At 44.0% G+C, this 13,600-nt stretch overlaps 1 protein-coding gene across 1 annotated transcript; it reads left to right on the top strand.

Annotated features, from left to right (window-relative positions):
- The first annotated feature begins 2,615 nt into the window (after positions 1 to 2,615).
- tacr1b (tachykinin receptor 1b) lies at positions 2,616 to 9,011 on the top strand. The gene is made up of 7 exons (XM_076029734.1): positions 2,616 to 3,576; positions 4,531 to 4,706; positions 5,373 to 5,567; positions 6,574 to 6,724; positions 6,854 to 7,050; positions 7,531 to 7,627; positions 8,476 to 9,011. Exons 1-7 carry the CDS (start codon positions 3,241 to 3,243, stop codon positions 8,653 to 8,655), a joined length of 1,332 nt encoding a protein of 443 aa, XP_075885849.1. The 5' UTR covers positions 2,616 to 3,240; the 3' UTR covers positions 8,656 to 9,011.
- The last annotated feature ends 4,589 nt before the right edge of the window (positions 9,012 to 13,600 follow it).

Genomic DNA, 13,600 nt, shown 5'->3' with positions numbered 1-13,600 from the left:
TAGCCACCACTTAGGTTGGGGCACAGGAGGAAATGTAATGAGCGCCTGAGGGGGCCAACTGCCAAAGAAAGAAGAATAAATTGACAAAGAAGGAATACAGTGAAGCTTTTTATCCTGTTTGCGCGATTATGTTGTACTCACTAGTTGGTTACAAATACTTAGGTTTAGAAACATAAAGTTACATTGTATATAATTTTGTGGTTATGCCAACGCCAAGTTGGTTTCAATGTGATCCATTTGTAGAAAACTACAAAACAAAGTTAATTGTCAAGACGATGAGTGAAAAGGATCTTATTATTTGTGTGTTCACTAATTACAAAAAGGTACATAAAGGCAAAAAAAAAAAAAAATACAACTGATAATAGAATAATTTAAACAGATTTTATTTTTTAAAAAAGTAATTAAAACACGAATACAAAAACGTTTGGCTGCTGGCGTCTCCAATTGCAATATTCATTGTGTTCAACAATAATTATTCCAACCTGGCCTTTGTTTGCCATCATGTTTGCACAGGTAACGTGTCATACCAACAACTGCCAGCAGGGGTCATGAACCTGACGACTTGACAAAGTGAAACTAAAAAAATAAATAATAAATAAAACAAATACAAAATACAAAACTTATACACACGCCGCCCTTATTGGTACCAGTTAGACAGGTACAATAAAACAAAGAAAGCAACAATATGGCACCATGCACCGCTTCCAACAAATGACTAATCAGAATTGAGCTGAAATTCAACATCAGACATTAGACATCTGTACATAAGTTCCGTGTAGTGTCAGCTCATTTCTGAGAGAGAGAGAGTGAGTGAGTGAGAGAGAGACTCTCTTTTGCCATGATTCACATTGAGTGCAGTTCAAAAGTCCATTCCTGCACTTCTGTGTCAGGTGTGTACGAATCTTCCTCTCCTGTGCAGTTACACCGGTCAAATTACTCAGCTAAGTAAAATCATGAATACATATTAAACATTGTTTACATTTTACATGTCATTTTCCAACTACAAACAAACTTCAGCCACTGGTCTATCCACGATGCTTGTCTTTGTTTTTCAGAGTTAGACTACGAACAACTCCGTTGTGTCAATAACCCTTCCCAACATCTTGATGTTGCTCTTGATCATGATCCCATCGGGGTTGTAGGGTCCGCAATTAACACAACATCTTCTTTTTTTGCTTTAACCATTTGTGTCTTTCCTGTAGAAAGATACTCCCTAACCCATGGTGTTACGAATATACCAGCCACTTACCGTACCTGCTTCCATCTGCGTCTGCTATACAAGTCTGATCTCTAAAGTAACCCACGGGGGAGTGAAATTTGACCCTCAAGAAGTAAAAGATGATCTGCATTAGAGGTTCTAGGTTTCTGGGACTATCTGACATAGAGGTAAGTGGGCGACTGTTATTGATGGCCTCAACCTCACACAAAGCACGAAGAGACTCGTCATCTAGTGTTTGTTGTCTTGTCCATGATAGATAAGTAGTCCATTTCAACTTCCTGCCATGGTGCTATAGGATTATCAGGCAGCAGCATAGTTTTCTTTAGTCTGCTTGTTCCTATATGTCTGGCATGTTTTGCATCTACTTATCATATTCTCAATGTCCTTGTTAATTCTAGGCCAGTGTACAGTGTTTCTTGCCCTTCTTTTACATTACATGGATGCTTTGCAGCAGATCCTGTAACCATTTTCGCACACGCACACACACACACACACACTTTTTCTCAAGTGGAACGTGTCTATTCTCTCATTTCTCAGAGTGGCTGCTCACTGTCCCAAATTGCAGTTTTCCCACCTTCATGTTATTGTCATCTCGCTCTCCAGTTTGAACGCGACGCCAGTTGGCAGATCATCAGACAGACGGAGAACACCAACCCCCCCACCCCCCCACCCCCCGTCGTCCTCGTGTCACATCACCCGTTCTGACGGGAGCCTCAGTGGCCCGCGATGCAGCAGCTGTGGAGGAGGCAGGTGCCGAACCACAGTCGATTCCTGGCTCGTCTGCGTCAGATTTCGCTCGTCCCAGATGTAATGCGACAGATGGAGACTTGTGTGGCTGGGCCGGGGCGACGAACGCACTCCACTTCCTACGCAGTGCCACCGAGGCCACAGGACTCACAAAAAGTTTGGGATATATTCAACTTATGGGGGTGAAATTTATAGAAAATAAGAAATACTGACGTGCATTATATTGTGAAAAGACAGTTGAGTAGAAGCATACAATGGCGATGTCCTCATCCCTAAGTGATTGATACAAAAGTGAGGCGATGCAAGGATGTAGGATGCAGCAGTCTGGGGTGTTGGTGTCCTCAGAGACATCACGAAGCGTGTGAACCTGCAATTTGGCTCGACGAATCAGCAGGGTGGACGAGCGGCCCAGATCAATCAAAGCGGATGATGGACATCGTCATTGCGTTACGCTTCTTTATTGTAATGTTCTCAAAAAGCAGTGTAAAAGTAGGAATGTACGTTAATGATTGCATGATGTATCCCTAAAAGGCTCCACGAAAGTTGGCCTCGCCGATGCGGACTCACGGTATTTGTCTCTAGTCGTCCACAAGCTCCCCAGAAATGAGGCAAGTCCATGCGTTGCTTGCTCCACTTTTCACAAACGAAACCCTTTTTGTGTTGCCCTTGGTGATATCGCTTAAGGCTCTGTCACGTCATCCGCAGCTTATTGACAGTGCACAACTTGATGTTAGCGTGCTCCTTGTTTTTGTCACCTTTCAAACAATTGGAAGGCATAACAAAGCAGCCGTTTGGACGGGATGCTAAGGCTTGTGATGAACACTAGAAAATGGGTGTGATTGATATTGATATAGATGATAGTGTGTACTGCGCTGTAGTGATGGATGGGATCAAGGCACAAATCCGCTCAGGACAACGGTGGAACCGGGGTCTTCAGCGTGCCACTCACTATATTCATCATATACCTGTGTGGGATCAAGTCAGTGGTGTTATATAAACCAATATCATCAGATGCGGGACTAATCCTACTAAGCTCATGCCACTTATCTTGTTGTTTGTGACCACTCAGGGCGATTTTTAGCACTTCTGCCCAGATCAACGCTCGCAAAATTATTTATCTATTTATTCATTTAGTTATTCATTTATTTATATTTCCCGTGGGGGTGCTATTTGGGGTTCGCTGCGTGGCAGAAGTTACGCACCGTGCGTAAAAGACGCGGCTCCCCTCAGCGGAACACACGAGAGCCGCGCTCCGCTCCGGACCACGCGGCCTCATGCGGCCCCGCTGCTCACCTCGCCTGGAATCCCCCTCCGGTAACGAGACACCGCCATCTATTTTTGACAAGCCCCCCGACTCGCGCAAACGAGCCGACGCACAGAAGATGGAGCCTCCCTACAACGCCACCGCTCCGTCCGCCGCGAACGGAACCGCCGTCGCGGCGGTGAACTTCAGCGGCGACTCCAACCGCCTGGTCCAGCCGGCCTGGCAGGTGACGCTGTGGGCCGTCGCCTACTGCACCATCGTAGCGGTGTCCGTGGTCGGAAACGTCGTGGTCGTCTGGATCATCCTGGCGCACAAACGCATGAGGACCGTCACCAACTACTTTCTGGTAAATACTGGGTCTGCATGGTGTGCGTGTGTCTGTGCGGTTTGTTTGGTTGTTTTGTTTTGCCTCTGTTTTTATATATTAAAAGAAAACGGTACATATTTTTCCTTAATGAGGGATTCAGTCACGTGCATCGTTAAAGACTAAATGACATTAGGATGGAAATTAACATAAAAACACTGATTTCTCATCTGCTCTTCGTTGCTCTAATCCATCTGTTGGAGCTCTTCTATACGACATGGCATTAAATGAAAGCCAAGCACGACAAATTAACACTTGTTTGACATTAAACAACTAATTTAAAAAGTTTGTACAACTGTATACCTCTGCTGCTGCATGAGATTCTAATGAGGGGCATGTGTAACCTGAAATTCCACTGGAAGGATGCTCTTCACTCTTCAGTTGTGCCCAGTCAGATGCGTTCTCGTTATTGTTGAAAGATTTGTTTGCATCATGCTGGTTTAATGTGTCTCTCATTGGTATTTCTTGATAAAGGTGTCAAATGATTATAATTATTATCATTGTTGTTATTATTACTACCACTACTGCTACGACTACAAGTTATTTAATCCCATTCTTGTGTAGAAAATATGACTGAATCCAAAATACTTGTTTCAGTTTCTTCTTTGCCGGAAGAAACTATGCTCGGAACACGTTTTTGAAAGATTTCTTGTGGGTGGTCTAGTGAACTTGTTCAGCACTGCACTTAACTCAAATTCATATGAAAAAAAAACCCAAGTATATTTAAGTGCATGAACATTCAAACAGAGAATAGCAGTGATGTGTGGAAATGCTTGATCTCGAACAGCCACTCTTAAAGACACCAGACCTGAAGGGAAGTCGGTTTCAGTGCTGCTGAAAACTGTTGTACGTCACACGAAAAGGCAAAACTGAGTCTTTGAAGAAATTTCCCCAGTGACTGTGAACATCTTCAGCTGTACCTGCCCTCCCCTGCAGGTGAACCTGGCCTTTGCTGAGGCCAGCATGTCGGCGTTCAACACGGTGATCAACTTTGTCTACGCCGTGCACAACGAGTGGTACTTCGGTTTGGTCTACTGCCGCTTCCACAACTTCTTCCCCATCGCAGCCATATTTGCCAGCATTTACTCCATGGCAGCCATAGCCCTCGACAGGTGTGTGTGATATTTATTTTATATTTACAAACCAAGTCTTTTTTTTTTCTTTTTCTATATGTGACTTCCTCCGAGATTCCAGAAAGAGGTATAAATAGAAGCGCTGTACATTTGAAGTGGGTTGCAGCTGTCCATGTTTATGCTCACCAGGGAGCCTTTGTGGGGCCCCTGGTTAATAGCTGCAGCAATGATAATTAAGTTAATCAAGTGCTGTTTGCCAAAACAAAAGAGGAGCAAAGTTTTCGACAGCTAAAAACAATGAAACCGCATCCAAAACTGACGGGAATATAACATTTCTAGCGCATACCGAAGGGCTAAAAAAAAAAAAAAAAGGCTAATGAAATTGAAATTAAAAATGCAGTAACATCAAGTGAACTTGCTTTTGGATTAAGAACTTGAACGAATGAATGAACGACAGATGTATCAAAAACTGAAAACAGTGTAGTTCTCATGTGGCTGAATTGTAATTTAGTGAAAATTAGGGACGTGGCTATATTGGGTGGCATCTTGCCGCTAGCTTCTCAAATCAACCGAAATAGCCACGTCAGTGCCTGTGTGTAAGCATACAGTGATATTAGCCTCTGTGTCTTTTTGCAAAACAAAACAAAAAACAGAACCCCTGCCCCTGAATACATTGATGTTAATCAGAATGTGCTGTGCGGTCAGGTACATGGCCATCATCCACCCACTGCAGCAGAGGCTGACGTCCACGAAGACCCGCGTGGTGATGGCCGTCATCTGGATGCTGGCGCTGCTGCTAGCCTTCCCTCAGTACTACTACTCGACCACCATGATGCTGCCGGGGCGCAGCGTTTGCTTCATCGACTGGCCTGAGTACACCACCGTGGACTTCAAGAAGATGTGGGTAGCTTTTGATGCCATGTGATGCTGCAAGGGTCTGCTCTCCTTGCTGTGTGTGTGTGTGTGTGTCGCATTTTGTGTCAGTAAAACAAGATAGCATAATAAATAAATAAGGAGAGAAAAAGAGGAGCGGCAGTGGGTATAATTGGCAGAAGGATGCTGAGGTTGGAAGTGGCAGGCAGGGGAGGCCCAGAGGAACAGGAGATTTATGGGTGCAGCGAAAGAGGACCAGACATTGGTTGGTGTGAGGGAAGAGAATGCAGAGGAAGAGGGTTAGATGGAGGCGGGTGATTGGCTGTGGCCACCCCTGATGGGAACATCCAGCAGAAGAGGAAGATAATTCTACACGAGTGTTCTACTGCGTTAATCCGACATCCTTCCTTAACTGGACTCACCAGGTGGAATGTTTTTCTGTGGTTTTCATCCAACATATCCGTGGTAAAGAATCCATAGAATGCATTTGGAAGGAAAAAAAAACAAACGATTAGACAACTGTTCTATCACATTCCAAATGACCAATACACTTTGTCACTGCTCTTTTGTTGAATGTTGAGAGGGATGAGCAAGATTTCAGAGTGGAAATATGACCAGTCCAGACCCAGTGAAAGCTGATTTTCCAAGTAAATTTAAAGGAAAGGGACCAAAAACTGTATTTTTATTTTTATTTTTTCATTGTTATTATAAACGGTCTGATTGGTGCTTCACTTTAGAAAAGAGCCTCCTTTTGGATAGAACAGCAGAGCTGCTGCTCTTAGCTGCTGCAGCGTGCAGGCAGTTTTCTTCCTGCAGGGATTCATTTAGTATCTGTGAAAATAGACCCCGCAGCTGTTGTGACTCCTGTGCAGGTGATTAATCCGACAGTTCTCGTTGTATGCTTCGTCTCCTGCAAATGTCTGCGGAGCTGAAAAAGTGAAATATGTGAGAGCCGCCGCGGATGTTAGCGTGGACGCCGCAACGCCTTTGACTTAGCTTGACTCGCTCTTTCTGCCTTCGTTTCATCCCACAGATATTATGTGTGCATGTTTCTGCTGATCTACTTCCTGCCCCTCTGCATTATGGCTTGTGCCTACACAACAGTGGGCGTCACCCTCTGGGCGAGTCAGATCCCGGGCGACTCGTCGCAGCACTACAGGGAGCAACTCATTGCCAAACGCAAGGTGGTTAAAACACACATACCTACAGTGTATACGTTGAAATTTATTTTTTATTTTTTTTTAAATCCCCACTTCAACACAAAAGTGCGAAAAGATGACTTTAAGGTCGCCCCCTGCTTTGTTTTGCGGCAGGCGGTGAAGATGATGATCGTGGTCGTGTGCACGTTCGCCGTCTGCTGGCTTCCCTACCACGTCTTCTTCCTGCTGAACGAGTTCTTCCCAGACTTCATGCATCCGAGCTACATTCAGCAGGCCTACCTGGCCATAATGTGGCTGGCCATGAGCTCCACCATGTACAACCCAATCATCTATTGCTGCCTCAACAGCAAGTAAGTGCGTAAACACATTCTCTGGCACCAAGTTGTCGCTGAATGTGGCTACATCCACTCATGTGTATATACAGTTGGAAGGCAACGTTCCCCCTTTCGCTTCTCCTGTACCTGTACGACAAGTTGAAATCACTAGTAGCAAACACAGATACAAGGAAATATATATAATTAATAATGCAGTGAGGCGTTTCTGCTGGTGTCAGGATTGAAAAGTTAAGATCTGAAAATAGATATAGATGGGAATTTTTATTCTTGTTATTATTACTTTATATATTTACAATCAGCCCTGCGATGAACTGGCGACTTGTCCATGGTGTCACCCTGCCTTTGCCCTAAGACAGCTGGGATAGGCTCCAGCAGACCCCCGTGACCCTGAATAGGAATAAGCGGGTGTAGAAGATGACTGAATGAATAATTACAATCATTTGTAACGTTGATCTCCTGGAATGCATCCTGCTAAGAGACGACTGCCCTCCGCAGGTTCAGGGCAGGTTTCCAGCAGGTGTTTTGCTGCTGTCCTCCCACCGCCAAGAAAGAGGAGCTGGAGCTCAAGTCACCGCGCTACCTGCAAACGCAGGTGCGTGTAAACCGTGACCATCACAAACACGTCTCGGTATCACAGCTGTTTTGATTGCCATGAACCGCACCTGATGAGTTCAGTTTTGGTTCAGAGTTTTTCCCATCTGGTTTTGGAAATGATACATGGCGCATGGTGTTCTTAGAGGTGTATTTTACAACACCGGTGCAAAACACTCAGCTCAACACCAACCTGTAAGAACTAGGTTCTAGAAGACTTCGCATGAAATTAAAACAAACTACTGATTACACCTTTAAAAAAGTAATCTAATTACTTCTTTAACTACTTTGTTTCAAAAGTAATCAATTGCTAATTACTTTACTTCAAAAAAAGAAAAGATAAAGTAACATCTTGTTTCCTGCACATAACGTACAATCAACCACAATATTCCTTGATTTCGATGAGATGAACTCAAAATAATGTTTGTATTTCCGGCTACAAACTCAATTGCTGTTTTTTCTTCTGCCGCCGCCCATGCTTGTTTTGGTGCGTCGTCACGTATCAGTGATGTTGCATGCACGGCCGCATCATCAATCTGCGACATCGTTGTTTTTTGTTGTTTTTCTAAATTTCAGACATTTTGTGGATAATAAGACATTTTTAGCTTGCAAAATATTGCAGAAAAGTAATGGAATCATTACTTGATGAAGTAATTATGATATAATTAGCAGTTTTGCCACAGTAATCCTGTTACATTACTTCATTACTTTAAAAAAAAAAAGAAGTAGTTTAATTACAGTAGTGGATTACTTAGTCATAGATTACTCGCCAACACTGCTCCTCAGTGTGTGTGTGTGTGTGTGTGTGTGTGTCTTTAACAGATTTCTTTTTTCACATGTCTCTCCAAGGTGAGCATGTACCGAGGAAGCCAAGCGGACACTGTGGCATCCACAGTCGTCAACCTTGAGGCAGAGGAGCCGACGACGGCAGAGTCGCTTTCCTGCAGCCGCCCTGTTGGGAAGGTCACATCCAACGGCTCCGCCTCTGAGGCGCCTCCCGTCAAGAACCCTGACGGCTCCCCGTCATAACGGAAACACAAGTCACGCGGTGCTACCAGAACGAAATGTGCAACTGTGGCTGAGCCCTGTTTGGCGCCCGCTTCTAACACTTAAAGAACAGTCACACGCAGACGCTGTGAGGACGTTCGGGTTATTTGCGTAGCTCAGGTCATGGTATTTTTTTCCCTCGCCTGCCAGTGGAGAGCATTTAAAGGCAGCGGGATGTCTGGGCGGTCACATGGGCGGAAGCTGAGTGCAGTATTGCGAAATCAACGAGGTCACTGTATGTAATTCCATTTTATTTGTTTCAAATTTAATTTTAGTACATATGTTAGGAAGAGGTGGCAAAAGTATTCACATTCTATACTTTAGTGAAAGTATGGATAAAAAAAAAGTACTGATTCCACTCCTTCTTAAGTAAAAGTAAGAAAGTACAGCTTCTGAAATGTACTTTTAAACAAAAAATTGTTTTTTTGTTTTTTTGCTGTTATTCAACAAGTACATTTATTGATAATTTAACAAAAATGAAAAAGTTGTGACAGAGTAATCTGGACTGAATTGACCAGAGTTCTTGCAGGGAGCCATTTTTGCATTTACCGCTTCTTCTTTTCTTTTTTTTTAATTTTCTCTGCACTTTTATATTAAACTACACAACAGGTTCAAGAAGCCCCACCTTCTAACAACTATGATACATAATAAGTGAGTTACTTTGAACAGAATTTCTATCTTACAAATACAAAAGTAAAAAGCATGTTGTTCCAATTTAAGAAGTAGAACGTACAGATCGTTGTGCATAAGTGTAGGGAGTAAAAGTAAAATACTCAAGTGACGTGCAGACACCTGAAAAATCTACTTAAGCACAGTAACAATGTATGTCTATACATTGAGACCTCTGATAGTAGGATAGATTCACATATACATTTGTGTGGTTCTGTTTGTCCTTGATATTTTTGGCATCGCGTAGGTGTTTTCGCGACCCAAAGTTTCTTTCAAAGGCAGCATGTCCAATCAGACTCTGATATAGTTTTACAAGGACGTCATTGTACTCATGGGCTGCCAAGCGGCTACCAAACTGGTCTCCCGCCTGCGTTCGCGCAGGCAGATATTCCATTAATAGACTCACCAAAAAGGCTGCAGAAGCTAATGCTGCTGGATGTCGACTCGTGGGTGGTGGTGGTGGTGGTGGTGGTGGTGGTGGTGGTGGTGATGGTTGGGGGAGGTCGCTGTGTGGCACTGCTTGACCCCCTCCCCCATCCTCCTACCAGCATTCTCCGTGTGCTTTTTAGAGAACAACCCTCGGCTCCCTGTGGCTACAGTGTGGTGTGAAGTGCGAATCTCTAATGACAGGTTTTGGCTGCGTGGAAACAAGGAGACACAATGCGATAAGGTGTGTGTGTGTGTGTAGTGTGTGTAGTGTGTGTGTGTGAGAGAGAGAGAGAGAGAGAGAGAGAGAGGGAGGGACAGAAGGTGAGTATGTGTGGACCTAGCACCTGTTGCATGGGATTAGACGGGGGCCGTGTTTCGACAATGGGCGCGCCAGGGTTCAAGTCTGCAGCAGCCAGGTCACAGACCGGCTAAATATAGGAGATGAGTTGGGGACCTGGAGACACACGGAGCCCTTGATGAAGTGCGAGAGGAAAAACAAGGGGGGTGGGGGCAGGCAAAAAAAAAAAAAAAAAAAAAAAGGTGAGGACCCTCGCCCCGCGTGAGCCACCTGCACGCTCCAGTGCAGCTGAGTGACCGGGGTGAGTTGTGCGTCATCGGAGTGCTGAAGCAGTGGCGGCGGGGCCTCGGAGACAACAGCCCCCGCACAAACTCGCAGAGACAACGTCCACGTCCAGTGTGCCGCGCCGGTTCACCTATTTAGCCGCTCTGCTCCTTTTATGCATGCAGACGTAAAGGGACCAGTACTATCGTTCTGTGTTGTACACATTTTCACCGATGAGTTTACTTTGTCGGTGAAAATGTCCCATGATGTTTAGGTTGCCCGACGTGAATGGCTTTTTTTTTTTTTTTTTTTTTATGTATCTTCTGATGTGACTGTGTTTTATTTCAGATCTTTGAAGCAGCCTCACTCAATGAATAATCCCAAAAGTGAGCAGATCTTCAGAAAACGGTATGTTAAAGAGTGTATTTAGCCCTTTGTTTGTGGCGGTGGCACAAAAAACACCTTGGTAAAATTGATGCTTTGTTGGACCTTCCAAATGTTGAAGACATGAAGGCGGGGCCATTGGGCAGAACAAAAACCTAGCTGAGGGTGTTGGAACTCGCCTGCGAGTATTAGTATCTTTTGTGACATCACAAAGGGATTCTTTTGAAGAACACCTGGTTTTAGCGCACATTTTCTGTGGAGTATGCAAAAGAAGTGATGTATGGATTTACTACTGCTTAGTACTTTTGGACTATTTGTGTTACTAGTGGCAGTTGTATGTAAAAGTTTTATACTGTGCTGTGATGGAATTCTAGCTATTGTACAGCACATTGTTATTCCATATTGTATTGTGAATAAAATTGACATTTTATTGATATTTTGCTGAGATTTAATATGAGCTGCAAACTGCAAAACCCACCAAAAACAACGTCATATGTTAGCATAGCATGAGAGAGACGGAGCTATTCCAAGCAAAATCATAACATGTTGGAAACTTGGGGGGGGGGGGGGGGAGTACATACTTAGCTACTGTTTTTTTTGGGGGGACAAAAAAACTACCTTTGACCCAAACCTCACCAATATCATAGTTCAGCATGAGACAGACTAGTAGAATGTAAAATCCCAACCAGTTCAAAAATGAAAGAAAAAAAAAAACTTGTTTTTTCCTGAGGCAAAAAAAAAAAAGAAAGATAAACTTTAATCAGCCTGACACTCACTGAAACAGAGTGTCAAGCTTGGAATTAAATAAAAACACATGGTATGTTTTTTTTCTGGGGTCAAAAATTCAATAAATACTTCAGCGAGAGATTTTAAGCTAGAACACTGGGGGGGCTGGGGCCCACATCTGTCCGTTTATGGGGCCTGTAGGAGTCGAGGGATTTATGGATGTCCATAAAAAAAAAAGGCTCTCACCTTTATCTTTTCTGTTTGGATCAGTGCTATAGTTGTCAAATGACCCTTGACATAGACGTGGATTAAATAGAAAACCACAATAGTGTATATTCCATAATAAATTCTTATGTGTAATGGCATGATAAGCCTTTTCCTTCGGACCAAGGAAAACATGTTTCCATCTCAAAAGCCCACATCAAGCACTTTCAACCAGTTTAAGAATATCAGTGGATTTCAATGACCAATCAGTTCTTCCTAGTTTTAAAATACTTTTTTAAGAAGTGAATTTAAAAAATAAAACCAGGTGTTACCACCACACCCCAAAAAGTTGAAGTTTTACGAGATTTGTTGCAATCTGACAGAAAACTAAAATAAATAAGCAGCAGCTCATTATGACCTGGATCTGACACACACACACACACACACACACACACACACACACACACACACACACACACTTCGAGGTAATCAAAGGAAGTGAAGACGGCCAAGACGATCAGAATTTTCAGCCAAAAACTACAACTACAAAACAACTACAGCAGGCTGTTCTTAAAAAGAGGACGAAAATGGGAAAAGAATCAGGCGATTTTTTTTTTTTTTTTTTTTGCTCCCAGTGTGGCGGTGACTCGCGTCCAAACGTCCGCCTTCACACCAGCGGAGACACTCCAGCTGTTGCAAAGTGGCTGATTCGTCCGAGCCGAGCCATTCGTGTTGGACCGAGGTGCCAAACAAAATTCACCATGCTTGCCTTGCGCTTGACGTTTAACAGAGACTCTAGAGTCTAGACTTTCTGAAAACATCTTCTCCGAGTTGTACCCTTCATAATATCAGCCGCGTAACGAGCGTGCACACACACACACAATGACAGGAAAGACTTTGACTCGCGACGCCACTGCGGGGATTCTTGGAAATGGAAGCCATTATCAACGACGATAAAAACTAGCGGGAAAGATAACGAGGTCAAAATCCTCCGCATTAGGAATAATTACTGCCGCGGGTGCGTTTGGCCACGATTCAGGTGAGGCGAGGTGAGGTGAGGTGAGGTGAGGTGAGGTGGCCGCCTCGCAAAGCCTTGAACCACATCACACCTGCCCATACCGACGTTCACAAAAAAAAAAAAAAAAAAAACCGTCAGCGCTTATGAGTTTGGTGGATTTGAGAATTCTGACGCCAACACCTCTTAAATATCACGCTGGGGACATTAAAGTGCTGCTTGCCCCACCCTGGAAGTGCTCAAAGAGGCTTAACGGTCCGAGCTTTGCCAGCGTGGTGCGCTCGGGAAAATGAGTTCAGTGTGTTCACACTTTTTGGAGCCGCTAGAAGAAAAACGACCAAGTGTGGAAAGGCGCAGAGGGCTCGCGCGGGCTTCGAACCCCAGACTCCCGGGTCATAGCCATGCGCGCTTAAAGCAGCTCTAGGTAACTTTTCGACCATAAAATTACGATTCCAAACTCAGTAAAGCGGTACATAACCGATGAATAGGATCAATGGTGCCGCCTCGGCAGCGAGGGGGGGGGGGGGGGGTGTCACAGCGGCTGTAACTGCACCGCGGAACTTTCAAGCGCGACCCGACACGCTGGACGAACCACTATACGGCAACGTCACACGTTTTTTTTGTTTGTTTGTTTTTTTTAGAGGCAGTCATACATACTGCTATTACAAATACATAAGATTATAAAATGACGGAATGTGACCCAATAAGTAACCTCGATGAAAAACGAAGTAATAAAAGTGTTGAACGTTTGCTACGACGTTATCTGTTTTGCATTTCATATTGGTGTTTTTCCTGAACACATACGAGCGCTGCAGCTAGGCGACTATTTGAAGGCAGGTGTGGTTGCAGGCCACAACTGACTTTTTTTTTTTCTTTTAAAATCCTGCCAACTTTTAAAATTGTTTTAATTTTTCAGATTTCCACAGACTCGTAGTTCA

Source organism: Nelusetta ayraudi, unplaced genomic scaffold, assembly GCF_046127955.1.
Source record: "Nelusetta ayraudi isolate G7.1 ecotype Tasmania unplaced genomic scaffold, CSIRO-AGI_Nayr_v1 ptg000026l, whole genome shotgun sequence".
In the NCBI taxonomy this organism is placed as follows: domain Eukaryota; kingdom Metazoa; phylum Chordata; class Actinopteri; order Tetraodontiformes; family Monacanthidae; genus Nelusetta; species Nelusetta ayraudi.
Note: the sequence above shows the minus strand (reverse complement) of the source record. Positions and strands in the feature narration are given on the sequence as shown.